The 25,018-nt window shown below is 32.7% G+C and overlaps 2 protein-coding genes across 7 annotated transcripts in view; one reads left to right on the top strand and one right to left on the bottom strand.

Moving 5' to 3' along the window:
• Nucleotides 1–3,522, bottom strand: part of LOC143241882 (ADP-ribosylation factor-related protein 1-like) — a 33,411-nt gene extending 29,889 nt beyond the window's left edge. The window contains exon 1 of one of the 3 annotated variants that reach the window (XM_076485190.1): nt 3,393–3,522. The gene's annotated coding sequence lies outside the window, so the exon portion shown is untranslated. Of the gene's footprint in view, nt 1–3,041; nt 3,198–3,381 lie in introns of those variants that run through there. The other 2 variants (XM_076485191.1, XM_076485192.1) reach the window with 2 other exon arrangements.
• A 1,311-nt stretch (nt 3,523–4,833) lies between these two features.
• On the top strand, nt 4,834–22,296 carry LOC143241766 (carbonyl reductase family member 4-like). Of its 4 annotated transcripts, none has more exons than XM_076484988.1 (6): nt 4,834–5,018; nt 14,689–14,800; nt 17,465–17,611; nt 19,368–19,502; nt 21,069–21,239; nt 22,066–22,296. In XM_076484988.1, exons 1-6 carry the CDS (start codon nt 4,860–4,862, stop codon nt 22,077–22,079), a joined length of 738 nt encoding a protein of 245 aa, XP_076341103.1. In that variant the 5' UTR covers nt 4,834–4,859; the 3' UTR covers nt 22,080–22,296. The 4 variants fall into 4 exon arrangements, with proteins under 4 accessions (XP_076341103.1, XP_076341104.1, XP_076341105.1 ...); XM_076484989.1 differs by having other exon boundaries at nt 21,069–21,208; XM_076484990.1 differs by lacking the exon at nt 17,465–17,611.
• The last annotated feature ends 2,722 nt before the right edge of the window (nt 22,297–25,018 follow it).

Here is a 25,018-nt window from a genome sequence, read left to right on the forward strand (position 1 = left end):
GGGAGGAGATGATAAAACTTGTACCAGTAAATATAGACCCATTAGTCTTACATCAGTTGTGGGAGGAGATGATAAAACTTGTACCAGTAAATATAGACCCATTAGTCTTACATCAGTTGTGGGAGGGAGATGATAAAACTTGTACCAGTAAATATAGACCCATTAGTCTTACATCAGTTGTGGGAGGAGATGATAAAACTTGTACCAGTAAATATAGACCCATTAGTCTTACATCAGTTGTGGGAGGAGATGATAAAACTTGTACCAGTAAATATAGACCCATTAGTCTTACATCAGTTGTGGGAGGGAGATGATAAAACTTGTACCAGTAAATATAGACCCATTAGTCTTACATCAGTTGTGGGAGGGAACTGATAAAACTTGTACCAGTAAATATAGACCCATTAGTCTTACATCAGTTGTGGGAGGGAGATGATAAAACTTGTACCAGTAAATATAGACCCATTAGTCTTACATCAGTTGTGGGAGGGAGATGATAAAACTTGTACCAGTAAATATAGACCCATTAGTCTTACATCAGTTGTGGGAGGAGATGATAAAACTTGTACCAGTAAATATAGACCCATTAGTCTTACATCAGTTGTGGGAGGAGATGATAAAACTTGTACCAGTAAATATAGACCCATTAGTCTTACATCAGTTGTGGGAGGGAGATGATAAAACTTGTACCAGTAAATATAGACCCATTAGTCTTACATCAGTTGTGGGAGGGAGATGATAAAACTTGTACCAGTAAATATAGACCCATTAGTCTTACATCAGTTGTGGGAGGAGATGATAAAACTTGTACCAGTAAATATAGACCCATTAGTCTTACATCAGTTGTGGGAGGAGATGATAAAACTTGTACCAGTAAATATAGACCCATTAGTCTTACATCAGTTGTGGGAGGAGATGATAAAACTTGTACCAGTAAATATAGACCCATTAGTCTTACATCAGTTGTGGGAGGAGATGATAAAACTTGTACCAGTAAATATAGACCCATTAGTCTTACATCAGTTGTGGGAGGGAGATGATAAAACTTGTACCAGTAAATATAGACCCATTAGTCTTACATCAGTTGTGGGATAATTTTGGAAAGTCTGTGAAAAGATGCTTTGTAAGGTCATTTAACAAAGTTTAAAACATTGTTGAATGAATATGGTTTCACTAAGTAAAATTTGTGCCTTACAAACCTTTTGACATCCTTTGAAAAGGTTACTGTTTATGCAATTGAAGGTAAGTGTTGATTTGGTAAATCTGAATTTTCAGAAAACATTTGACAAAGTGCCACACAAAAGGCTGGTAAACAAATTGTATCTATAGGTATGGAAGATAAGTATGTGGATAGAAGAGAGGCTGGATGAAAGAAACCAGAGGATTGTTACAAATGGAGTTCAGTCAAACTGAATTAATGTCACAAGCAGGGTACTTCATGGCTCAGTCTTAGGAACTTTACTGTCTTAGATATACATTAGTGATGTAAATCAAGGAACTAACATCTTGGGTTTCACTGACTATGAAGAGGATGCTGCTGATTTACAAAAGGATTTAGATCATCTGGTGAGTCAGGCAAATAAATGGCAGATAAATTTTAATTATGAAAAATGTCATATGCCAGTTATCATAATTTAAATTATAAGTGTAACTTGGATGGAAATAACCTTAACAGTATCATGAAAGAAAGAGGGGTCTCTAAAGTGATCCAATCAGTGTGCTGTTACTAGTGGTAGGAAAAAACAGGATTTTAGGTTGTAACTACAGAAATACTGAATGCAAGTCTAAAGAAGTTATAATTTCATAGTACATGTCACTGGTTAGTCCATGTTTGGAATACCATGTTCAGTCTTTGGCTTCTTACCTTAGGAAAGGCATCAAATTGTTGTAAAGTGTTCAGAGAAGGGTTACTAGAATGATGTTTGGGATAGGTGTTTTCTTATAGCAAAGCCACATTGGGCTATCTGCCAAGCCTACAGAGGGGAAATTTGGGATGGAGAGGTTGTTATACGAGAAGAGGCTGAAATCTCTCAAATTATTTTCTCTTGAAAAAAGGAGTAAGGCGAGACCTGATTGAAGCTTAAAATTGTAAAAGGAACTCGTAGTATTGACGTATCATCTTTTGTCATATTTAACTGTGACAATACTACAACTAAAGGACACAAATATAAATTTTGACAAGGTAGGAGTCATCTTCAGCTAAGACGGTTTCATTTTTCTAACAGGATTGTTGGCCTTTGGAATTGGTTGCCTTTAGATGATGTAGAGATGGTAAATTTAAGCAAGTTTAAGAAAAAGCTTGACAAGCATATGAATGATAATGGCTGGCTTAAAGTTTTTTATGTTAATTTAGTGTAGAGGATGGAACAGCCAGGATGGTCCCATGTTGTTCTACAATGTCACATTATGTTATGCTATTCATAAATACATATACGTGATTTTTTCATAGGATAGAACCATAGGTCAGTCCTATAATTGTATTTTATCAATACATAACTTATAAACTAAAATACTTAATTTAATAAAACTTCTATTTACTTGGTATTAAAGAGCATAATGCTTAAGTTATATTACTTAGTTACAGATTTCAGGCTTCCACTTATACTAAAACAGCTGTACCACAAACACTTCACATTTTAGCTGGTACACTAAAAATAAGCTAGTTACTGAAAATTTCAATGGTTCTTCCTTTCACAGCTACAGAGCCTACAATATTCTACCTTATCACATGGTGTGTACCACTTATTTCAATCAAATTCATAGTTAAATTTCCAAAAATATATGACAGTTACTGTTTCGACACGTTTTGCATCAAAATATAAAAAAATATATAACAAAGCCTTTTTTTAATGGAATACAATTTACACAATTCTATCTGAAATCCAATGAATAGGTATTTACTTTTATTTGGGTAAATACTTATATCGTACTGCCTAACAAAATGAACACTAGAAAATTATTGTTCCACTAGTTTGGGAACAACAATAAATATTTTATTTCTCTCGCCAAGTATCAGACACCAAAATTCAGCAATGACCTGCCTCATATTTTAGGAAAATGCTTAGCATTTAGTGTTCCGCAATTCTTCAATTCTTAAAAATCCGTAGCGCAATACTTTTGCACAAACGTAGTCATAAGAATTATAAAGAAATAAATTCAAATCATTCGTTTGGCCGTGAAGATACTCAAGTTACAGAACGTCACACTCACACAAGGCAGAGTGAAGAATCTATTATTAGTAACGGTGTTAACAATAAAACTTATAATACTCAATATATTGACGAATAATAAGTAATGTTATTAACAGTAATAAGTAATTAACAATAGCATCAATAATGTTATTACTTAACAAATATTAAACGAAAAGCATGTGAAACAAACATGAGACCTACCCTACACGAAGTACTTTTATAAATTATATTTGCTAGTGCCATCTACATGTTATTAATTGAAATCATTGTGCATAAGATGCCATATCACTGCAATCTAATTTTATACGTATAATTTAACACGTCCCCAATGTGCCAGCGTAAGTTTATAAACCTGCAACGCTAAAACCAGAGATTCCATTTTCTATATGTGCAAAGCGCAAATAACCTAAAGCGTAAATTCGTGCTAAACCAAACATAGTTTAATATTTCTTTCTAGTTAAACATTATGTGCAAAATATTATAGTCCCCTCTATATTATTTTCCTTAAAATAATAAAAAAGGTATGCAATACTAAAAGTGCTAAAATTATTTTTCAAGGTGGTATTTCTGTTAAAATAGGTCTATATCTTATATACAAAATATAGAACATATTAATTAATCTTTTCACAATGCGTTTTCAAAGCTAGCCATGAATCGTCAGGAATTGTTCAAACCACATATAATGCGACACCAGAAAGGTTTGCAACCAATGCCTATATCAATGAAAACAGTAAAAAAGAAGAAAAACATTGGAGAAACAAGATGTGGAAGACATATTATCCAAGGATAGTGTTTTTTTTGTTTTATCAAGCATAAATTTTTACTTTGGGATGAGAAAAAAGTTATTTCGAAAAATCCACAATTGGGCTGTTTACAAGAGAGACTCCTCAGAGCACAGAAGTAATTGGCAGATGGGTCAGCATGAAAGTATTACTTACGATATTATAGCACTTCTAAAATAAGAACAGTCTCTTATTTTTATCTTTTTATTATTGTGCATTGTCAGCTGTCCTAAAAATGCAGTTTGTTAATAGCATTGTTCAAAATTTCTTATTAAGACTGCATTGCAAATTTTTCATCATGTATCCGTGATGACGAGAAAACCCACTTGTATAGAAAATTATATATGTAAAAACAAAAACGGCTGGTACAGATAGAGAAAGCAAGAGGAACGAACAACGTTTCGACTTTCTTCGGTTATCGTCAGGTTCACAAAGAAAGAAAGAGGTAATTTGAAACAAACATAAACAAACGCAAAATTAAAGGAACGCCTTTAAACCTATATTAATAAATATAATCCAACATCTAAGATTTTATATTTACTTAGGCCCGGTATAGCAAGATGGGTTAAGGCGTTAGACTTGTAATCCGAGGGTTGCTGATTCGATTCCCGTTGCACCAAACATGCCCGCCCTTTCAGCCATGGGGACGTTATAAAGTTACGGTCAATCCCGCTATTCGTTAGTAAAAGATTAGCCCAAGAGTTGGCGGTGGGTGGTGATGACTAGCTGCCTTCCCTCTAGTCTTACACTATTAAATTAGGGACAGCTAGTGTAGATAGCCCTCGTGTAGCTTTGTGCGAAATTGAAAAATAAAAAACAAAACAAAAAATTATTTTCAAACATTGAGTATATATATTCTTCAACAGATGGCAGGCTATACACAACCATGATCGGTGTTGCAGCAGTATTTGGTGGTTCCCAAGGGATTGGTAGGGCAGTTGCTTCCAAATTTATTCGTGTAGGTTATGACGTAGTTATTCTTTCACGTAACAACAATAAACGTGAGGAAGCTATTGCAACATTAGAGAAGGATAATGTATCTTCAGTACGTATTGTGTTCTCAAATGTCATTACAACCGCCAATATGTTATAACTTCTTTAACCGTATGATAACTTTAAGAAACTGAACATTACAATTACATATATTTCAGGACGGCTGAGACAGTTAATTTAAGATCAAAACGTTGTTAGTAAAAGTTTTAATACCCATACCAGCCTTGAGATATATTGTCACTTCAAGTGGGTTTCTGTCGTCATGAATTAAAATTATATGCTCCTCACTGTACACTCTACTTTTCAAGGGCTGAATTTTATGGATTTACTTTAAAATATCCTATCATAAGATTTGTTTTTCTCTTGATAGTGCAATAAACATTTAAAAAGAAATACTATTTTTGTTATATCTTAATTTTTTTTAACAAAACGTGCACATACGTTTGTTACTAAATACAATACTGTAATACTAATAGAAATCTAGATTTTTACTGTGTATACAATCGTTTGGGGTATTGTTTATGTAAATGCTTGCAGGCAGTGGTTAAATGTAAAGAATTATGGATCGAGACTTTCAGCAAAGAAAATTGCTAAAGAGGCCCCCACTATTTAGAACAAGGGAAGCTGAAATAGTGATATACTATAGGTGGACATGTCAAAGATGAATACAGTAATTTTTATGTCCAACAACAGGCAATGCATTAAGTAATGAAGTCTACAACCATATGTGGAATATTGTAGCAATAAACAGAAGACTATAACTTACTGGATGTCTTGGAAATCTTTGATATATATTTTTTAAAGAATGTTGACATGTCTCAGTGCAAGGTTTATTTTAGTTTAGTGCCCTGTGATGTAGAATTGATACTTAATAAATATTTAATATTTTTAAAGTTTTCTATGGAATGTAGACAAAACACTGCCACCCCACCAGTTACTGGTTTCCACTTTGAAAGCTGCTTATAAGTGCATGTTTTTTCATGTTTAGAAGACTTCCGTGTGTATATATATTTTTGTTACTGAATGTTGAAGTTAACAAAAGAAGTCTTATATACTGTTTGTTCAATTTTCATGACAGGAACATAAATTAGTCTTAACCAAAAACATCTGTCTGTGAAAAAATTAATGAAGTAAACATTTTTCTTGAAACTTTGGTTGGCAAGTTTTCTCTGTGTTGGTTTAGCTTTAGCTACATCCATAATCATTTCAAATTCCTGTTGTGATGATTTATTGTAATTCTTATGTTGTTGTTTCTTTCAGTTAAAGTATCTCTACTCAACCAAACTGTTGGTAGTTGTAGAACACATTCAACCAAAATGTTACTAGTAGAACATATCAAACCCCATAATTGTCTTTCAGCCTCTATTCTGAAGTAATTATGATATTCATTATGGTACCGTTCTTCTGTAGTCACACCTTTGACAAGTCTCCGGTTGATGCCATTCATCTGTAGTCACACCTTTGACAAGTCTCCAGTTCATACTATTCTTTTGTAGTCACACCTTTGACAAGTCTCCAGTTGATATTATTTTTCTGTAGTCACCCCTTTGACAATCTCCAATCGATACCATTCATCTGTAGTCACACCTTTGACAAGTCTCCAATTGATACCATTTTTCTGTAGTCACACCTTTGACAAGTCTCTGATAGATACCATTCATCTGTAGTCACACCTTTGACAAGTCTTTGATAGATACCATTCTTTTGTAGTCATACCTTTGACAAGTCTTTTATAGATACCATTTTTCTGTAGTCACACCTTTGACAAGTCTCTGATAGATACCATTCATCTGTAGTCACACCTTTGACAAGTCTCTGATAGATACCATTCATCTGTAGTCATACCTTTGACAAGTCTCTGATAGATACCATTCATCTGTAGTCACACCTTTGACAAGTCTCTGATAGATACCATTCATCTGTAGTCATACCTTTGACAAGTCTCTGATAGATACCATTCATCTGTAGTCACACCTTTGACAAATCTCCAATCTATACCATTCTCCGTAGTCACACCTTTGACAAGTCTCTAATAGATACCATTCATCTGTAGTCACACCTTTGACAAGTCTTTGATAGATACCATTCTTTTGTAGTCATACCTTTGACAAGTCTTTTAGAGATACCATTTTTCTGTAGTCACACCTTTGACAAGTCTCTGATAGATACCATTCATCTGTAGTCACACCTTTGACAAGTCTCTGATAGATACCATTCATCTGTAGTCATACCTTTGACAAGTCTCTGATAGATACCATTCATCTGTAGTCATACCTTTGACAAGTCTCTGATAGATACCATTCATCTGTAGTCATACCTTTGACAAGTCTTTGATAGATACCATTCTTTTGTAGTCATACCTTTGACAAGTCTTTTATAGATACCATTCTTTTGTAGTCATACCTTTGACAAGTCTTTTATAGATACCATTTTTTTGTAGTCACACCTTTGACAAGTCTCTGATAGATACCATTCATCTGTAGTTACACCTTTGACAAGTCTCTGATAGATACCATTCATCTGTAGTCATACCTTTGATAAGTCTTTGATAGATACCATTCATCTGTAGTCACACCTTTGACAAGTCTCTGATAGATACCATTCATCTGTAGTCATACCTTTGACAAGTCTCCAACCAATATCATTTATCTGTAGTCACACCTTTGACAAGTCTCTGATAGATACCATTCTTCTGTAGTCATACCTTTGACAAGTCTCTGATAGATACCATTCATCTGTAGTCATACCTTTGACAAGTCTTTGATAGATACCATTCATCTGTAGTCACACCTTTGACAAGTCTCTGATAGATACCATTCATCTGTAATCATACCTTTGACAAGTCTCTGATAGATACCAATCATCTGTAGTCACACCTTTGACAAGTATCCAACCGATACCATTCATCTGTAGTCACATCTTTGACAAGTCTCCAACCGATACCATTCATCTGTAGTCATACCTTTGACAAGTCTTTGATAGATACCATTCATCTGTAGTCATACCTTTGACAAGTCTTTTATAGATACCATTCTTTTGTAGTCATACCTTTGACAAGTCTTTTATAGATACCATTTTTCTGTAGTCACACCTTTGACAAGTCTTTTATAGATACCATTCTTTTGTAGTCATACCTTTGACAAGTCTTTGATAGATACCATTCTTTTGTAGTCATACCTTTGACAAGTCTTTTATAGATACCATTTTTCTGTAGTCACACCTTTGACAAGTCTTTTATAGATACCATTCTTTTGTAGTCATACCTTTGACAAGTCTTTTATAGATACCATTTTTCTGTAGTCACACCTTTGACAAGTCTCTGATAGATACCATTCATCTGTAGTTACACCTTTGACAAGTCTCTGACAGACACCATTCATCTGTAGTCACACCTTTGACAAGTCTTTTATAGATACCATTCTTTTGTAGTCATACCTTTGACAAGTCTTTTATAGATACCATTTTTCTGTAGTCACACCTTTGACAAGTCTCTGATAGATACCATTCATCTGTAGTCACACCTTTGACAAGTCTCTGATAGATACCATTCATCTGTAGTCATACCTTTGACATGTCTCTGATAGATACCATTCATCTGTAGTCACACCTTTGACAAGTCTCTGATAGATACCATTCATCTGTAGTCACACCTTTGACAAGTCTCTGATAGATACCATTCATCTGTAGTCACACCTTTGACAAGTCTCTGATAGATACCATTCATCTGTAGTCATACCTTTGACAAGTCTCCAACCGATACCATTTATCTGTAGTCACATTTGATAGATACCATTCTTCTGTAGTCATACCTTTGACAAGTCTCTGATAGATACCATTCTTCTGTAGTCACACCTTTGACAAGTCTCTGATAGATACCATTCTTCTGTAGTCACACCTTTGACAAGTCTCTGATAGATACCATTCATCTGTAGTCATACCTTTGACAAGTCTCTAATAGATAACATTCTTCTGTAGTCACACCTTCGACAAGTCTCTGATAGATACCAATCATCTGTAGTCACACCTTCGACAAGTCTCTGATAGATACCAATCATCTGTAGTCACACCTTTGACAAGTGTCTGATAGATACCATTCATCTGTAGTCACAACTTTGACAAATCTCCAATTGATACCATTCATCTGTAGTCACACCTTTGACAAGTCTCCAATTGATACGATTCATCTGTAGTCACACCTTTGACAAGTTTCTAATCAATACCACTCTTTTTACTTCACTAAAATAGAATATAAAAATCTGATTACATTTTTAGATGGTCAGTGTATTTAATGTTTTATTTCATTAACAAATTTAATAATGTAGGTTTGAAACTAATGTGGTGAGTAACAGCATTGCAGTTGTCAAACAGGGTTCATACTGGGTTTACAACTGTGAGAGTTTATTATATCAGTTGTAGAGAGGAGAAAACAATAGATGTATAAGGAAGAGAACAAGCTGCCAGGTCTTATAACATCTCTTCTTGTAGAGAGGCTGCGAGGTCTATAACATCTCTTCTTGTAGAGAGGCTGCGAGGTCTTATAACATCTCTTCTTGTAGAGAGGCTGCGAGGTCTTATAACATCTCTTCTTGTAGAGAGGCTGCAAGGTCTTGTAACATCTTATAACATCTCTTGTAGAGAGGCTGCAAGGTCTTATAACATCTCTTCTTGTAGAGAGGCTGCAAGGTCTTATAACATCTCTTCTTGTAGAGAGGCTGCAAGGTCTTATAACATCTCTTCTTGTAGAGAGGCTGCAAGTTCTTATAACATCTCTTCTTGTAGAGAGGCTGCGAGGTCTTATAACATCTCTTCTTGTAGAGAGGCTGCAAGGTCTTATAGCATCTTATAACATCTCTTCTTGTAGAGAGGCTGCAAGGTCTTATAACATCTCTTCTTGTAGAGAGGCTGTGAGGTCTTATAACATCTCTTCTTGTAGAGAGGCTGGGAGGTCTTATAACATCTCTTCTTGTAGAGAGGCTGCAAGGTCTTATAACATCTCTTCTTGTAGAGAGGCTGCAAGGTCTTATAACATCTCTTCTTGTAGAGAGGCTGCAAGTTCTTATAACATCTCTTCTTGTAGAGAGGCTGCGAGGTCTTATAACATCTCTTCTTGTAGAGAGGCTGCAAGGTCTTATAGCATCTTATAACATCTCTTCTTGTAGAGAGGCTGTGAGGTCTTATAACATCTCTTCTTGTAGAGAGGCTGGGAGGTCTTATAACATCTCTTCTTGTAGAGAGGCTGCAAGGTCTTATAACATCTCTTCTTGTAGAGAGGCTGCAAGGTCTTATAACATCTCTTCTTGTAGAGAGGCTGCAAGGTCTTATAGCATCTTATAACATCTCTTCTTGTAGAGAGGTTGCAAGGTCTTATAACATCTCTTCTTGTAGAGAGGCTGCAAGGTCTTATAACATCTCTTTTTGTAGAGAGGCTGCAAGGTCTTATAACATCTTATAACATCTCTTGTAGAGAGGCTGCAAGGTCTTATAACATCTCTTCTTGTAGAGAGGCTGCAAGGTCTTATAGCATCTTATAACATCTCTTCTTGTAGAGAGGTTGCAAGGTCTTATAACTTCTCTTCTTGTAGAGAGGCTGCAAGGTCTTATAACATCTCTTTTTGTAGAGAGGCTGCAAGGTCTTATAACATCTTATAACATCTCTTGTAGAGAGGCTGCAAGGTCTTATAACATCTCTTCTTGTAGAGGCTGCAAGGTCTTATAACATCTCTTCTTGTAGAGAGGCTGCGAGGTCTTATAACATCTCTTCTTGTAGAGAGGCTGCAAGGTCTTATAACATCTCTTCTTGTGTAGAGGCTGCGAGGTCTTATAACATCTCTTCTTGTAGAGAGGCTGTGAGGTCTTATAACATCTCTTCTTGTAGAGAGGCTGCAATGTCTTATAACATCTCTTCTTGTAGAGAGGCTGCAAGGTCTTATAACATCTCTTCTTGTAGAGAGGCTGCAAGGTCTTATAACATCTCTTCTTGTAGAGAGGCTGCAAGGTCTTATAACATCTCTTCTTGTAGAGAGGTTGCAAGGTCTTATAACATCTCTTCTTGTAGAGAGGCTGCAAGGTCTTATAACATCTTATAACATCTCTTTATGTAGAGAGACATTAATTTGTTTTTAACAGGATATTTTGGTTCATGATTCTTTTTCTAACCGACTGAATTTTTAAACATTAAATATTTTAATTCAAATACATGTTGTTAGACATAGTTTAGAAATACAGTAATTCTCAGTATGAATTATCATTGTAAACCATTGTGCTCAATTAAAGTCATCTGCTCTGATACGCTGATGTCTAACAGATAAGTTAAAAATGCCCTCAAGATGAAGGTTCCATAAATGTAAAGAGAGTAACTTGAATTGGAGAACAAAGAGAAAAAAATACGTGTGATGAAATAGAACTTGTATTTACAATTAGTGTGTTTGTACATGTGATGAAATTGAACTTGTATTTACAATTAGTGTGTTTGTACATGTGATGAAATAGAACTTCTATTTACAATTAGTGTGTTTGTACATGTGATGAAATAGAACTTGTATTTACAATTAGTGTGTTTGTACATGTGATGAAATAGAACTTGTATTTACAATTAATGTGTTTGTACATGTGGTGAAATAGAACTTGTATTTACAATTAATGTGTTTGTACATGTGATGAAATAGAACTTGTATTTACAATTAATGTGTTTATACATGTGGTGAAATAGAACTTGTATTTACAATTAATGTGTTTGTACATGTGATGAAATAGAACTTGTATTTACAATTAATGTGTTTGTACATGTGGTGAAATAGAACTTGTATTTACAATTAGTGTGTTTGTACATGTGATGAAATAGAACTTGTATTTACAATTAATGTGTTTGTACATGTGGTGAAATAGAACTTGTATTTACAATTAGTGTGTTTGTACATGTGATGAAATAGAACTTGTATTTACAATTAATGTGTTTGTACATGTGATGAAATAGAACTTGTATTTACAATTAGTGTGTTTGTACATGTGATGAAATAGAACTTGTATTTACAATTAATGTGTTTGTACATGTGATGAAATAGAACTTGTATTTACAATTAATGTGTTTGTACATGTGGTGAAATAGAACTTGTATTTACAATTAGTGTGTTTGTACATGTGATGAAATAGAACTTGTATTTACAATTAATGTGTTTGTACATGTGGTGAAATAGAACTTGTATTTACAATTAATGTGTTTGTAGATGTGATGAAATAGAACTTGTATTTACAATTAATGTGTTTGTACATGTGGTGAAATAGAACTTGTATTTACAATTAGTGTGTTTGTACATGTGATGAAATAGAACTTGTATTTACAATTAATGTGTTTGTACATGTGGTGAAATAGAACTTGTATTTACAATTAGTGTGTTTGTACATGTGGTGAAATAGAACTTGTATTTACAATTTATGTGTTTGTACATGTGATGAAATAGAACTTGTATTTACAATTAATGTGTTTGTACATGTGGTGAAATAGAACTTGTATTTACAATTAGTGTGTTTGTACATGTGATGAAATAGAACTTGTATTTACAATTAATGTGTTTGTACATGTGATGAAATAGAACTTGTATTTACAATTAGTGTGTTTGTACATGTGATGAAATAGAACTTGTATTTACAATTAATGTGTTTGTACATGTGATGAAATAGAACTTGTATTTACAATTAAGGTGTTTGTACATGTGATGAAATAGAACTTGTATTTATAATTAATGTGTTTGTACATGTGATGAAATAGAACTTGTATTTACAATTAGTGTGTTTGTACATGTGATGAAATAGAACTTGTATTTACAATTAATGTGTTTGTACATGTGGTGAAATAGAACTTGTATTTACAATTAATGTGTTTGTACATGTGATGAAATAGAACTTGTATTTACAATTAATGTGTTTGTACATGTGATGAAATAGAACTTGTATTTACAATTAGTGTGTTTGTACATGTGATGAATTAGAACTTGTATTTACAATTAGTGTGTTTGTACATGTGATGAAATAGAACTTGTATTTACAATTAATGTGTTTGTACATGTGATGAAATAGAACTTGTATTTACAATTAGTGTGTTTGTACATGTGATGAAATAGAACTTGTATTTACAATTAATGTGTTTGTACATGTGATGAAATAGAACTTGTATTTACAACTAAGGTGTTTGTACATGTGATGAAATAGAACTTGTATTTATAATTAATGTGTTTGTACATGTGATGAAATAGAACTTGTATTTACAATTAGTGTGTTTGTACATGTGATGAATTAGAACTTGTATTTACAATTAATGTGTTTGTAGATGTGATGAAATAGAACTTGTATTTACAATTAATGTGTTTGTACATGTGATGAAATAGAACTTGTATTTACAATTAGTGTGTTTGTACATGTGATGAAAGAGAACTTGTATTTACAATTAATGTGTTTGTAGATGTGATGAAATAGAACTTGTATTTACAATTAATGTGTTTGTACATGTGATGAAATAGAACTTGTATTTACAATTAATGTGTTTGTACATGTGGTGAAATAGAACTTGTATTTACAATTAATGTGTTTGTACATGTGATGAAATAGAACTTGTATTTACAATTAAGGTGTTTGTACATGTGGTGAAATAGAACTTGTATTTACAATTAATGTGTTTGTACATGTGATGAAATAGAACTTTTATTTACAATTAGTGTGTTTGTACATGTGATGAAATAGAACTTGTATTTACAATTAATGTGTTTGTACATGTGGTGAAATAGAACTTGTATTTACAATTAGTGTGTTTGTACATGTGATGAAATAGAACTTGTATTTACAATTAATGTGTTTGTACATGTGGTGAAATAGAACTTGTATTTACAATTAGTGTGTTTGTATGTCTTGCATTTATGAGACTGCCTGGCCTCAAGTTTAGTGACTATATAGTGTTGAAAGGAATTATTTGTTATTATTTATATGTGCACATAACACAGACAAAAAATGTTCCATTATTGTTCTATAATCTTATAAACATATTAAAATACCAGAATTAAGTGCTGCATATGGCAACTGTTCCAAACAACATTTTTAATGAAACAGAACTAACCCTTATTAGTTTCTACATGTACCTGTGTCACTAGTTGAAGTGAGTTGACCCTCCCAAGAGAAAGCAGACCATAACCAAAATTATATAACCTTTGACTACATAAAGATATTAGTATATATCATAACCATTTAACATTCAGTTTAAAAAATGCATGCTATGTGCAGAACATTTGCACAAAAAAATTAGAAACGTTTACCTGTGTACACCTGAATAAAGATATATTTTAAACCAGCTCTGTAAGATTAAAATTTTTAACAGAATATTAGCTGATAAAATCATAAGAAATGGTTTTGAGTTTTATTCCTGTAAAAAATGTAGTAACTGTTTAACATTGGTGTGTGTAAAGTATTCAGATCCATAATCATAATAGCTTGTAGAATAATATGATGGTTTCTTCAAGACAATGTGGCATCTAAATTTATTTGAATAAAGTTTTATGAGATATTGATATATATATGTATGTGTTTTAGATGTCATTGTCATTTTCATAAGTTATTATCTTTAAAAACCTATGTTTTTACATTTGATTGTTTACATATTTCTGAATATCTTTGAGTTGAATACTTAAATGTCTAATATTGTCTTTACTTTGGTTAATTATTTTTTTTACCACTGTAAGGTTCGTATTAAAGGATTGCAGTGTGATGTAACAGATGAAAAGACAGTGCAGAAAACTTTGAAGTTAGTAGAAGAGACCATGGGACCGTTAGGAGTGGTTGTTAACTGTGCAGGTAAGTTGAAGTTAGTAGAAGAGACCATGGGACCGTTATGAGTGATTGTTAACTGTACAGGTAAGTTTGAAGTTAGTAGAAGAGACCATGGGACCGTTAGGAGTGGTTGTTAACTGTGCAGGTAAGTTGAAGTTAGTAGAAGAGACCATGGGACCGTTATGAGTGATTGTTAACTGTACAGGTAAGTTTGAAGTTAGTAGAAGAGACCATGGGACCATTATGAGTGATTGTTAACTGTACAGGTAAGTTTGAAGTTAGTAGAAGAGACCATGAGACCGTTAGGAGTGGTTGTTAACTGTACAGGTAAGTTGAAGTTAGTAGAAGAGACCATGGGCTCATTACGAGTGGTTGTTAACTGTGGAGGTAAGTTGAAGTTAGTAAAGAGACCACGGGACCGTTATCAGTGGTTGTTAACTTACAGGTAAGTTTGTATGGGAGCTTCACATTCTCATAACATCACTTGGGTTATATTTAGTAGGTCATGGACTTACTATGGTCATGATTTCATTTGGGTGATATGTAGTAGGTCATGGACTTAGTAGGGTCATAATTTTATTTAGGTGATACATAGTAGGTCATGGTCTTAGTAGGGTCATGATTTTATTAAGGTTATAAATAGTAGGCCATGAACTTAGTAGGGTCATAATTATATTTAGGTTAAATGTAGTAGGTCATGAACTTAGAAGGGTCATGATTTTATTTAGGTTATATGTAGTAGGTCATTGGCTTACTAAGACCATGATTTAGGTTATATGTAATAGGTCATGGTCTCAGTAGAGTCATGGTTTTATTTAGGTGATACATAGTAGGTCATGGTCTTAGTAGGGTCATGATTTTATTTAGGTTATAAGTAGTAGGCCATGAACTTAGTAGAGTCATAATTTTATTTTGGTTATATGTAGCAGGTTTTGGACATAGTAGGGTCATTATTTTATATAGGGTATTAGTAGTAGGCCATGAACCTAGAAGGGTCATGATTTTATTTAAGTTATATGTAGTAGGTCATTGGCTTAGTAAGGCCATGATTTAGGTTACATGTAATAGGTCATGGTCTCAGTAGGGTCATGATTTTATTTTGGTTATATGTAGTAGGTTTTGGACTTAGTAGGGTCATTATTTTATATAGGGTATAAGTAGTAGGCCATGAACCTAGAAGGGTCATGATTTTATTTAAGTTATATGTAGTAGGTCATTGGCTTAGTAAGGCCATGATTTAGGTTACATTTAATAGGTCATGGTCTCAGTAGGGTCATGATTTTATTTTGGTTATATGTAGTAGGTCATTGGCTTAGTAAGGCCATGATTTAGGTTACATTAATAGGTCATGTTCTCAGTAGGGTCATGGTTTTATTTAGGTGATACATAGTAGGTCATGGTCTTAGTAGGGTCATGATTTTACTTAGGTTATATGTAGTAGGTCATGGTCTTAGTAGAGTCATGATTTTATTTAGGTTATATGTAGTAGGTCGTGGACTTAGTAGGGTCATGATTTTATTTGGGTGATATGTAGTGGGTCATGGACATATTAGGGTCATATTTTAACTTCAGTTACATTTAATATGTGTGACCCTAGTGGTCATGTTTTCATTTGGATTAAAAGTATTTGTGAGCGTGGTAGGGTTAGGTTTCCCTTTGAGTTATATTCAGTAGGCCATGACTTTTATTTAATGCAGCAGGTCATGAAATGGTGATATTTTACAACAAAATAATCATGAAATGGTGATATTTTACAATAAAATAATCATGAAATGTAATATTTTGGGAGAAAAAGCCACAGTTATTGTTACTGCTTTCTTTTAGCCATGTTTTGACATTATAAAGTGGAAATATCTATTAGTTCAGAACAAAATAAACTGTGTTTTTTAGATAATTATTAAAAGTTGTTACAGGATATTCATACCACTAAATTACAAGTATGTTTTACACAAGTACAATAATTTAAGTAGTTTAGTGGAATATACATTTGAAACAGCTTATCAGTGGTTAAGAACCTATACATGTGCTGACACCTGTGAAAAAGTTTTAAAAATATTGTGCTTAACATTTTTAAGTATCAGTTGAATGATGGTAGATTATGGATATTGTGATTATTTAGGTTTAGCTACCATTCTGTGAGTTAGGGTTATGTGTTTCAGTGGGCTGATTTCCAAACAAGCTATTACATGCCATGTTTAGTTCTCAAAAGATATTTGAATTTCCTATCAGTCTTGGAATTTTGAAGCTAACAGAGCAATATACATTCCATCAATCATATGTTTCAGTACATGCAGTCTCGTTCCTCAGCTCTTTAAAGCCATTTTCTCTGTGCTTTTCATGAATTCTGTTGGTAGAGAAAACGTTTCGAAGTTCACTTGCCACTGTAAAATAATTTTGTGTAATATCTGTTTGAACTTGAACTCTTCTAGTTTATACCAGAATAACATTGTCTAGCAACTCTCTGCATCTTCATGAAAACTCTGGAAAAAAGTTAATTCATTTGGGAAGTAATGATTTCTTTCAAGTTAACAGATTAAGCCCTCTATTGGAGTACATTTTTTTGTTACTAAGTTGGACAATGGACACCATGACACTCAATCTCTGTTTCAGTCTCGTACATTTGTTGTTAAAACATGTTTTATGTGTTTATGCTTGAATATTATAATATTTTCTTATTTGTGTCTGTAGGTATAAATCTTGATCGATTATTGGTGCAGACTGTACCAAAAGACATAAACTCAGTTATTAACGTTAACCTAATTGGATCCATAATCATCTCAAAAATTTCTGTCCGTTTCATGTTGAAGCACAAGTGTGGGAACATTATTAATGTCGGTAAGTGTTGACAGCTTAATATTTGAGGACATAATGTTACAGGTTAAATAAATAATGGGAAAATAAAGTTTTCTAACAATCATTTAATTTTTGAAACTCAAAGTTACCAAGTAGTAATGTTATGATGAAAACAAACTGGTGTTAAATATGACAAATAAATCAAAATATGTATCATAAATGTGATTAATGCCATCTGTCTTCACTTTACCTTGTATGGTATTAGATTTAGATTTGTAAGTGGTCATGAATAATTTAGAAATAGTTTAAAGATGGCTTTACTATTTTTAGAAAGTTCTTACTTAGATTATAGTGAATTTACTGCTGAAATATATACCATCAAATTGTCCTGTTCTTTGTTCCTAAAATATAATTTAAGAAACCTATATGATAATGATGTTAATAATAGTGAACCTATATAATAATGGTGTTTATAATATTAAACCTATATAATAATGGTGTTTATAATATTAAACCTATATAATAATGGTGTTTATAATATTAAACCTATATAATAATGGTGTTTATAGTATTAAACCTATATAATAATGGTGTTTATAATATTAAACCTATATAATAATGGTGTTTATAATATTAAACCTATATAATAATGGTGTTTATAATATTAAACCTATATGATATGGTGTTTATAATGTTAAACCTATATGATATGGTGTTTATAATGTTAAACCTACATGATTATGGTGTTTATAATGTTAAACCTACATGATTATGATGTTTATAATGTTAAACCTACATGATATGGTGTTTATAATGTTAAACCTACATGATATGGTGTTTATAATATTAAACCTATATGATATGGTGTTTATAATGTTAAACCTACATGATTATGATGTTTATAATGTTAAACCTACATGATTATGATGTTTATAATGTTAAACCTATATGATATGGTGTTTATAATGTTAAACCTACATAATTATGGTGTTTATAATGTTAAACCTACATGATTATGGTGTTTATAATGTTAAACCTACATGATTATGGTGTTTGTAATGTTAAACCTACATGATTATGATGTTTATAATATTAAACCTATATGATATGATGTTTATAATGTTAAACCTATATGATATGGTATTTATAATGTTATACCTATATGATATGGTGTTTATAATGTTAAACCTATATGATATGGTGTTTATAATGTTAAACCTACATGTTTATGATGTTTATAATGTTAAACCTATATGATATGATGTTTATAATGTTAAACCTATATGATATGGTGTTTATAATGTTAAACCTATATGATATGATGTTTATAATGTTAAACCTATATGATATGGTGTTTATAATGGTAAACCTACATGATATGATGTTTATAATGTTAAACCTATATGATATGGTGTTTATAATGTTAAACCTACATGTTTATGATGTTTATAATAGTAAAACTTTGTGACAAGTGATGTTTATAATAGTAAAACTCTGTGACAAGTGATGTTTGTTATTGTAAATCTGTATAATAATTGGTATTTTTAATGGTAAAACTCTATGATGTTTGATGTTTGTAGTGGTAAGCCTCTATGATATTTGATGTTTGTAGTGGTAAGCCTCTATGATATTTGATGTTTGTAGTGGTAAAACTCTATGATGTTTGATGTTTGTAGTGGTAAAACTCTATGATATTTGATGTTTGTAGTGGTAAGCCTCTATGATAATTTATATATGAATGTTTGTAATGAGACCTAGAATAAACTATAATTAAATATATATTTTCTTACATATTAAGGTAGTGTTGTGGGACTTACTGGGAACACAGGGCAGACTGTGTATGCTGCATCAAAAGCAGGATTAGTTGGTCTTACCAAGTCCTTAGCACGAGAGGTTGCTTCACGAGGAATACGAGTCAACCTTGTAGTACCAGGTATATATGTTTAAGTGAATCAAGTACACCTAAAGGTTGAGTCAGTCATGTAACACCAGGTATATATGTTTGAATGAATCAAGTACACCTAAAGGTTGAGTCAACCTTGTAATACCAGATATATATGTTTGAGTGAATCAAGTACACCTAAAGGTTGAGTCAGTCATGTAATACCAGGTATATATGTTTGAGTGAATCAAGTACAGCTAAAGGTTGAGTCAATCTTGTAATACCAGGTATATATGTGTAAGTGAATCAAGTACAGCTGAAGGTTGAGTCAGTCATGTAACACCAGTTATATATGTTTAAGTGAATCAAGTACACCTAAAGGTTGAGCCAGTCATGTAACACCAGGTATATATGTTTAAGTGAATCAAGTACAGCTAAAGGTTAAGTCAACCTTGTAATACCAGGTATATATGTTTGAGTGAATCAAGTACACCTAAAGGTTGAGTCAGTCATGTAGTACCAGGTATATATGTTTGAGTGAATCAAGTACACCTAAAGGTTGAGTCAGTCATGTAACACCAGGTATATATGTTTGAGTGAATCAAGTACACTTAAAGGTTGAGTCAACCTTGTAACACCAGGTATATATGTTTGAGTGAATCAAGTACACCTAAAGGTTGAGTCAACCTTGTAATACCAGGTATATATGTTTGAGTGAATCAAGTACACCTAAAGGTTGAGTCAGTCATGTAGTACCAGGTATATATGTTTGAGTGAATCAAGTACACCTAAAGGTTGAGTCAACCTTGTAATACCAGGTATATATGTTTGAGTGAATCAAGTACACCTAAAGGTTGAGTCAGTCATGTAGTACCAGGTATATATGTTTGAGTGAATCAAGTACACCTAAAGGTTGAGTCAGTCATGTAACACCAGGTATATATGTTTGAGTGAATCAAGTACACCTAAAGGTTGAGTCAGTCATGTAACACCAGGTATATATGTTTCAGTGAGTCAAGTACACCTAAATGTTGAGTCAACCTTGTAACACCAGGTATATATGTTTGAGTGAATCAAGTACACCTAAAGGTTGAGTCAGTCATGTAACACCAGGTATATATGTTTAAGTGAATCAAGTACACCTAAAGGTTGAGTCAGTCATGTAACACCAGGTATATATGTTTCAGTGAGTCAAGTACACCTAAATGTTGAGTCAACCTTGTAACACCAGGTATATATGTTTGAGTGAATCAAGTACACCTAAAGGTTGAGTCAGTCATGTAATACCAGGTATATATGTTTAAGTGAATCAAGTACAGCTGATACTTTATGTTACTGTATTTAATGGAAATGGACTAAGAACAGACTCTCCATATTTTGCAGTTATAAGAACAAAATTTGATTAAACATTGTGCAAAAGTAAAGAATTTCTCTGTAATAAAATGTTCATTAAATAAACATCACTCAAGTGTAAAATAAACAGTTGTATTATTTAGTAATTTCCTTTAGAAATACTGTATTCATTTTATTAAAAAGTAGTTTCATATGTAAAACATTTAAAAACTTTTTACAACTATAATAATTGTTTTACTTTCTTAACCTTTTACCGCTTGACAGGATATATTCAGACAGTTATGACGGAGAATTTGGACATTGAACAAGTTAAAAAACGAATACCATTAAGTAGGTTAGGAGCTCCTGGAGATGTTGCAGAAGGAGTTTGTTTCCTTGCGACTTCCCCGTTTATTACAGGAGAGGTAAAGAGAAAATTATTTTATTACAGGAGAGGTAAAGAGAAAATTATTTCATGTAGACAATCAGTCTTTCTCACTTTTTTACAAAAAACATTTATTATGAACTGTATTCTTTGTGTCAGTACTTTATGTTTTTATGAATTGTCTCTTTGTTACCACTTTATGTTTTTATGAATTGTCTCTTTGTTACTACTTTATGTTTTTATGGATGATATTTGTGTCAGTACTTTATGTTTTTATGTATTGTCTCTTTGTTACTACTTTATGTTTTTATGAATTGTTCTCCTATCAGTACTTTATGTTTTTATGGATCATCCTTCAGTTAGTACTTTATGTTTGTATGAATCGTCGTTGTGTCAGTAATTTATGTTTTTGTGGACCATATTTGTGTTAGTACTTTTTTATGAACTGTCTATATGTCAGTACTTTATGTTTTTATGGATCGTTCTTCTATCAGTACTTTATGATATTATATTTCATCCTTCAATCAGTACTTTATGTTTTTATGAGTCATATTTTTTGTCAGTACTTTATGTTTTATGGATTGTCCTTTTGTCATCCTTCAGTCAGTACTTTATGTTTTATGGGTCATATTTTGTGTCAGTACTTTATGTTTTTATGGGTCATATTTTGTGTCAGATTAGTATTTGACTTGTGGTTCAGTAATTCAGACTTGGTTCAGTAGAGCTATTTACTCTGCTGGTCATACTTGAATTCATATTGTGTCTTCTTACACAGAGAACTGTGTAAAACTGTTTTGTTTCAGTTATATATTTGTGTAAACTTTACAAAATGTCCTCATTATTTAACTCAGGTTTTAATAACTTTACAGAAGTAATTAATATTACTTTTATTTCCAGGTCTTAGTCATTGATGGAGGACTTCACCTAAATAGATGAAATAGGAACATTACAGCCATTTTAGTTAAGTAAATATTCAGTGTAATAAATGAAGGATGCCTTAATAAAAATATAACTTCATCAGTAACAACTCTTTATACATCACAGCTCATAAAAATAAGTTGATTGTAACTAGATTCTATCACTATTCAAAAACTCTGAAATAAACAATAAAATTATTGTTTCAATTAACAATGAGTAATTGTGAAAAACATTTGTAGTCATAAAACACTGTATAATGAATTAGGGATTACTGTTATGGATTACACTGTATAATGAATCTGATGCTTGAGTGGTGTTATGGATTACACTGTATAATGAATCTGATGCTTGAGTGGTGTTATGGATTACACTGTATAATGAATCTGATGCTTGAGTGGTGTTAGGGATTACACTGTATAATGAATCTGATGCTTGAGTGGTGTTAGGGATTACACTGTATAATGAATCTGATGCTTGAGTGGTGTTATGGATTACACTGTATAATGAATCTGATGCTCGAGTGGTATTATGGATTACACTGTATAATGAATCTGATGCTTGTGTGGTGTTAAGGATTACACTGTATAATGAATCTGATGCTTGAGTGGTGTTAAGGATTACACTGTATAATGAATCTGATGCTTGAGTGGTGTTAGGGATTACACTGTATAATGAATCTGATGCTTGAGTGGTGTTAGGGATTACACTGTATAATGAATCTGATGCTTGAGTGGTGTTATGGATTACACTGTATAATGAATCTGATGCTTGAGTGGTGTTATGGATTACACTGTATAATGAATCTGATGCCTGAGTGGTGTTAGGGATTACACTGTATAATGAATCTGATGCTTGAGTGGTGTTATGGATTACACTGTATAATGAATCTGATGCTTGAGTGGTGTTGGGGATTACACTGTATAATGAATCTGATGCTTGAGTGGTGTTAGGGATTACACTGTATAATGAATCTGATGCTTGAGTGGTGTTAGGGATTACACTGTATAATGAATCTGATGCTTGAGTGGTGTTAAGGATTACACTGTATAATGAATCTTATGCTTGAGTGGTGTTAGGGATTACACTGTATAATGAATCTGATGCTTGAGTGGTGTTAGGGATTACACTGTATAATGAATCTGATGCTTGAGTGGTGTTGGGGATTACACTGTATAATGAATCTGATGCTTGAGTGGTGTTAGGGATTACACTGTATAATGAATCTGATGCTTGAGTGGTGTTAAGGATTACACTGTATAATGAATCTGATGCTTGAGTGGTGTTAGGGATTACACTGTATAATGAATCTGATGCTTGAGTGGTGTTATGGATTACACTGTATAATGAATCTGATGCTTGAGTGGTGTTAGGGATTACACTGTATAATGAATCTGATGCTTGAGTGGTGTTGGGGATTACACTGTATAATGAATCTGATGCTTGAGTGGTGTTATGGATTACACTGTATAATGAATCTGATGCTCGAGTGGTGTTATGGATTACACTGTATAATGAATCTGATGCTTGAGTGGTGTTAAGGATTACACTGTATAATGAATCTGATGCTCGAGTGGTGTTATGGATTACACTGTATAATGAATCTGATGCTTGAGTGGTGTTAAGGATTACACTGTATAATGAATCTGATGCTTGAGTGGTGTTAGGGATTACACTGTATAATGAATCTGATGCTTGAGTGGTGTTATGGATTACACTGTATAATGAATCTGATGCTTGAGTGGTGTTAGGGATTACACTGTATAATGAATCTGATGCTTGAGTGGTGTTATGGATTATACTGTATAATAAATCTGATGCTTGAGTGGTGTTAAGGATTACACTGTATAATGAATCTGATGCTTGAGTGGTGTTGGGGATTACACTGTATAATGAATCTGATGCTTGAGTGGTGTTAGGGATTAAATTGTATAATGAATCTGATGCTTGAGTGGTGTTAGGGATTACACTGTCAATAGTATAATTATATTTTGATTCACAAAAACCAAAGTATAGAACAAATTAACAGTGGATCTTGCAGCACATTAAAAACATTTGCACTGCTATACAGAGGGTTTAGTACATTATTAAAACAATTTTGAATACACAAATCAGCAAATTGTGATAACCACAGCTGAGATAAAATAGAATGTACAAGAACTATATTTCAACATGACTTTGTATTTCTTTAATAATGTGATGCTATTTAAATGTGGTTGTGAAGTTTATGTAAAAGCCCTTTCTGATGTAAAATATTTGTACACTTAGATTATAAAAACGTATTCAGAGTGAAGATTAAGAATTTTTAAGACAGGGAAATTACGTGTACTTAATGACATTGAAAAATAAAGAAAGTGGATTAACTTGAGGTACTGGGACCATCCAGATAAAGATATAGAACAAATCATACCTCAGTGATATTAACCAAAGTGCTGTGTCTTGTAGCAGTTCAAAATCCATAGCACAAATTTCAGTAACGAAATCTGTCTAAATTTCCCAGGCAACAGTATGCAGTATAACAGGGGTTCCCAACCTTTTGGCATTCGCGACCCCTTACCTAAATGTTTGAAACCCATGTGACCCCCTACTTAGGGCTTACTATCAGTAGCTTAATTTTTCTTTTATTTTCTGTGAAGGAGAGGGAAAGAAACATCTAAAAAAAATATTTAAAAATTCTGTAATTATTTATTAGCAAATTAAATCATATTGGTCCAACCTGAATTCACAAAAGGAACATATACTTCTTAAAATAATATTAACATAGGTTTGAACAGCTATCCAACCCAGCTAGTGAGATGCCTGATGTTGCATTTCAGCAGCAAGCTTTGAAATTCGTGGCCGAGTGTTTGTTAGAGCCAGTCTCATGTCATCTCCAACATCCAATCTGTTCCTATTCTTTGTTTTTATATTGACAAGAGTGGAAAATCCTGCCTCA

Source organism: Tachypleus tridentatus, unplaced genomic scaffold (genome assembly GCF_004210375.1).
Source record: "Tachypleus tridentatus isolate NWPU-2018 unplaced genomic scaffold, ASM421037v1 Hic_cluster_1, whole genome shotgun sequence".
Lineage (NCBI taxonomy): Eukaryota > Metazoa > Arthropoda > Merostomata > Xiphosura > Limulidae > Tachypleus > Tachypleus tridentatus.

What these genes read in the sequence shown, in the direction of transcription:
- LOC143241766 (XM_076484988.1), top strand. Translation starts at nt 4,860, where the DNA reads ATGATCGGTGTTGCAGCAGTATTTGGTGGTTCCCAAGGGATTGGTAGG. An exon ending in TGGGAACATTATTAATGTCG is followed by an intron (nt 17,612 to 19,367) that starts GTAAGTGTTGAC and finishes TTACATATTAAG; the next exon opens with GTAGTGTTGTGGGACTTACT. An exon ending in AGTCAACCTTGTAGTACCAG is followed by an intron (nt 19,503 to 21,068) that starts GTATATATGTTT and finishes ACCGCTTGACAG; the next exon opens with GATATATTCAGACAGTTATG.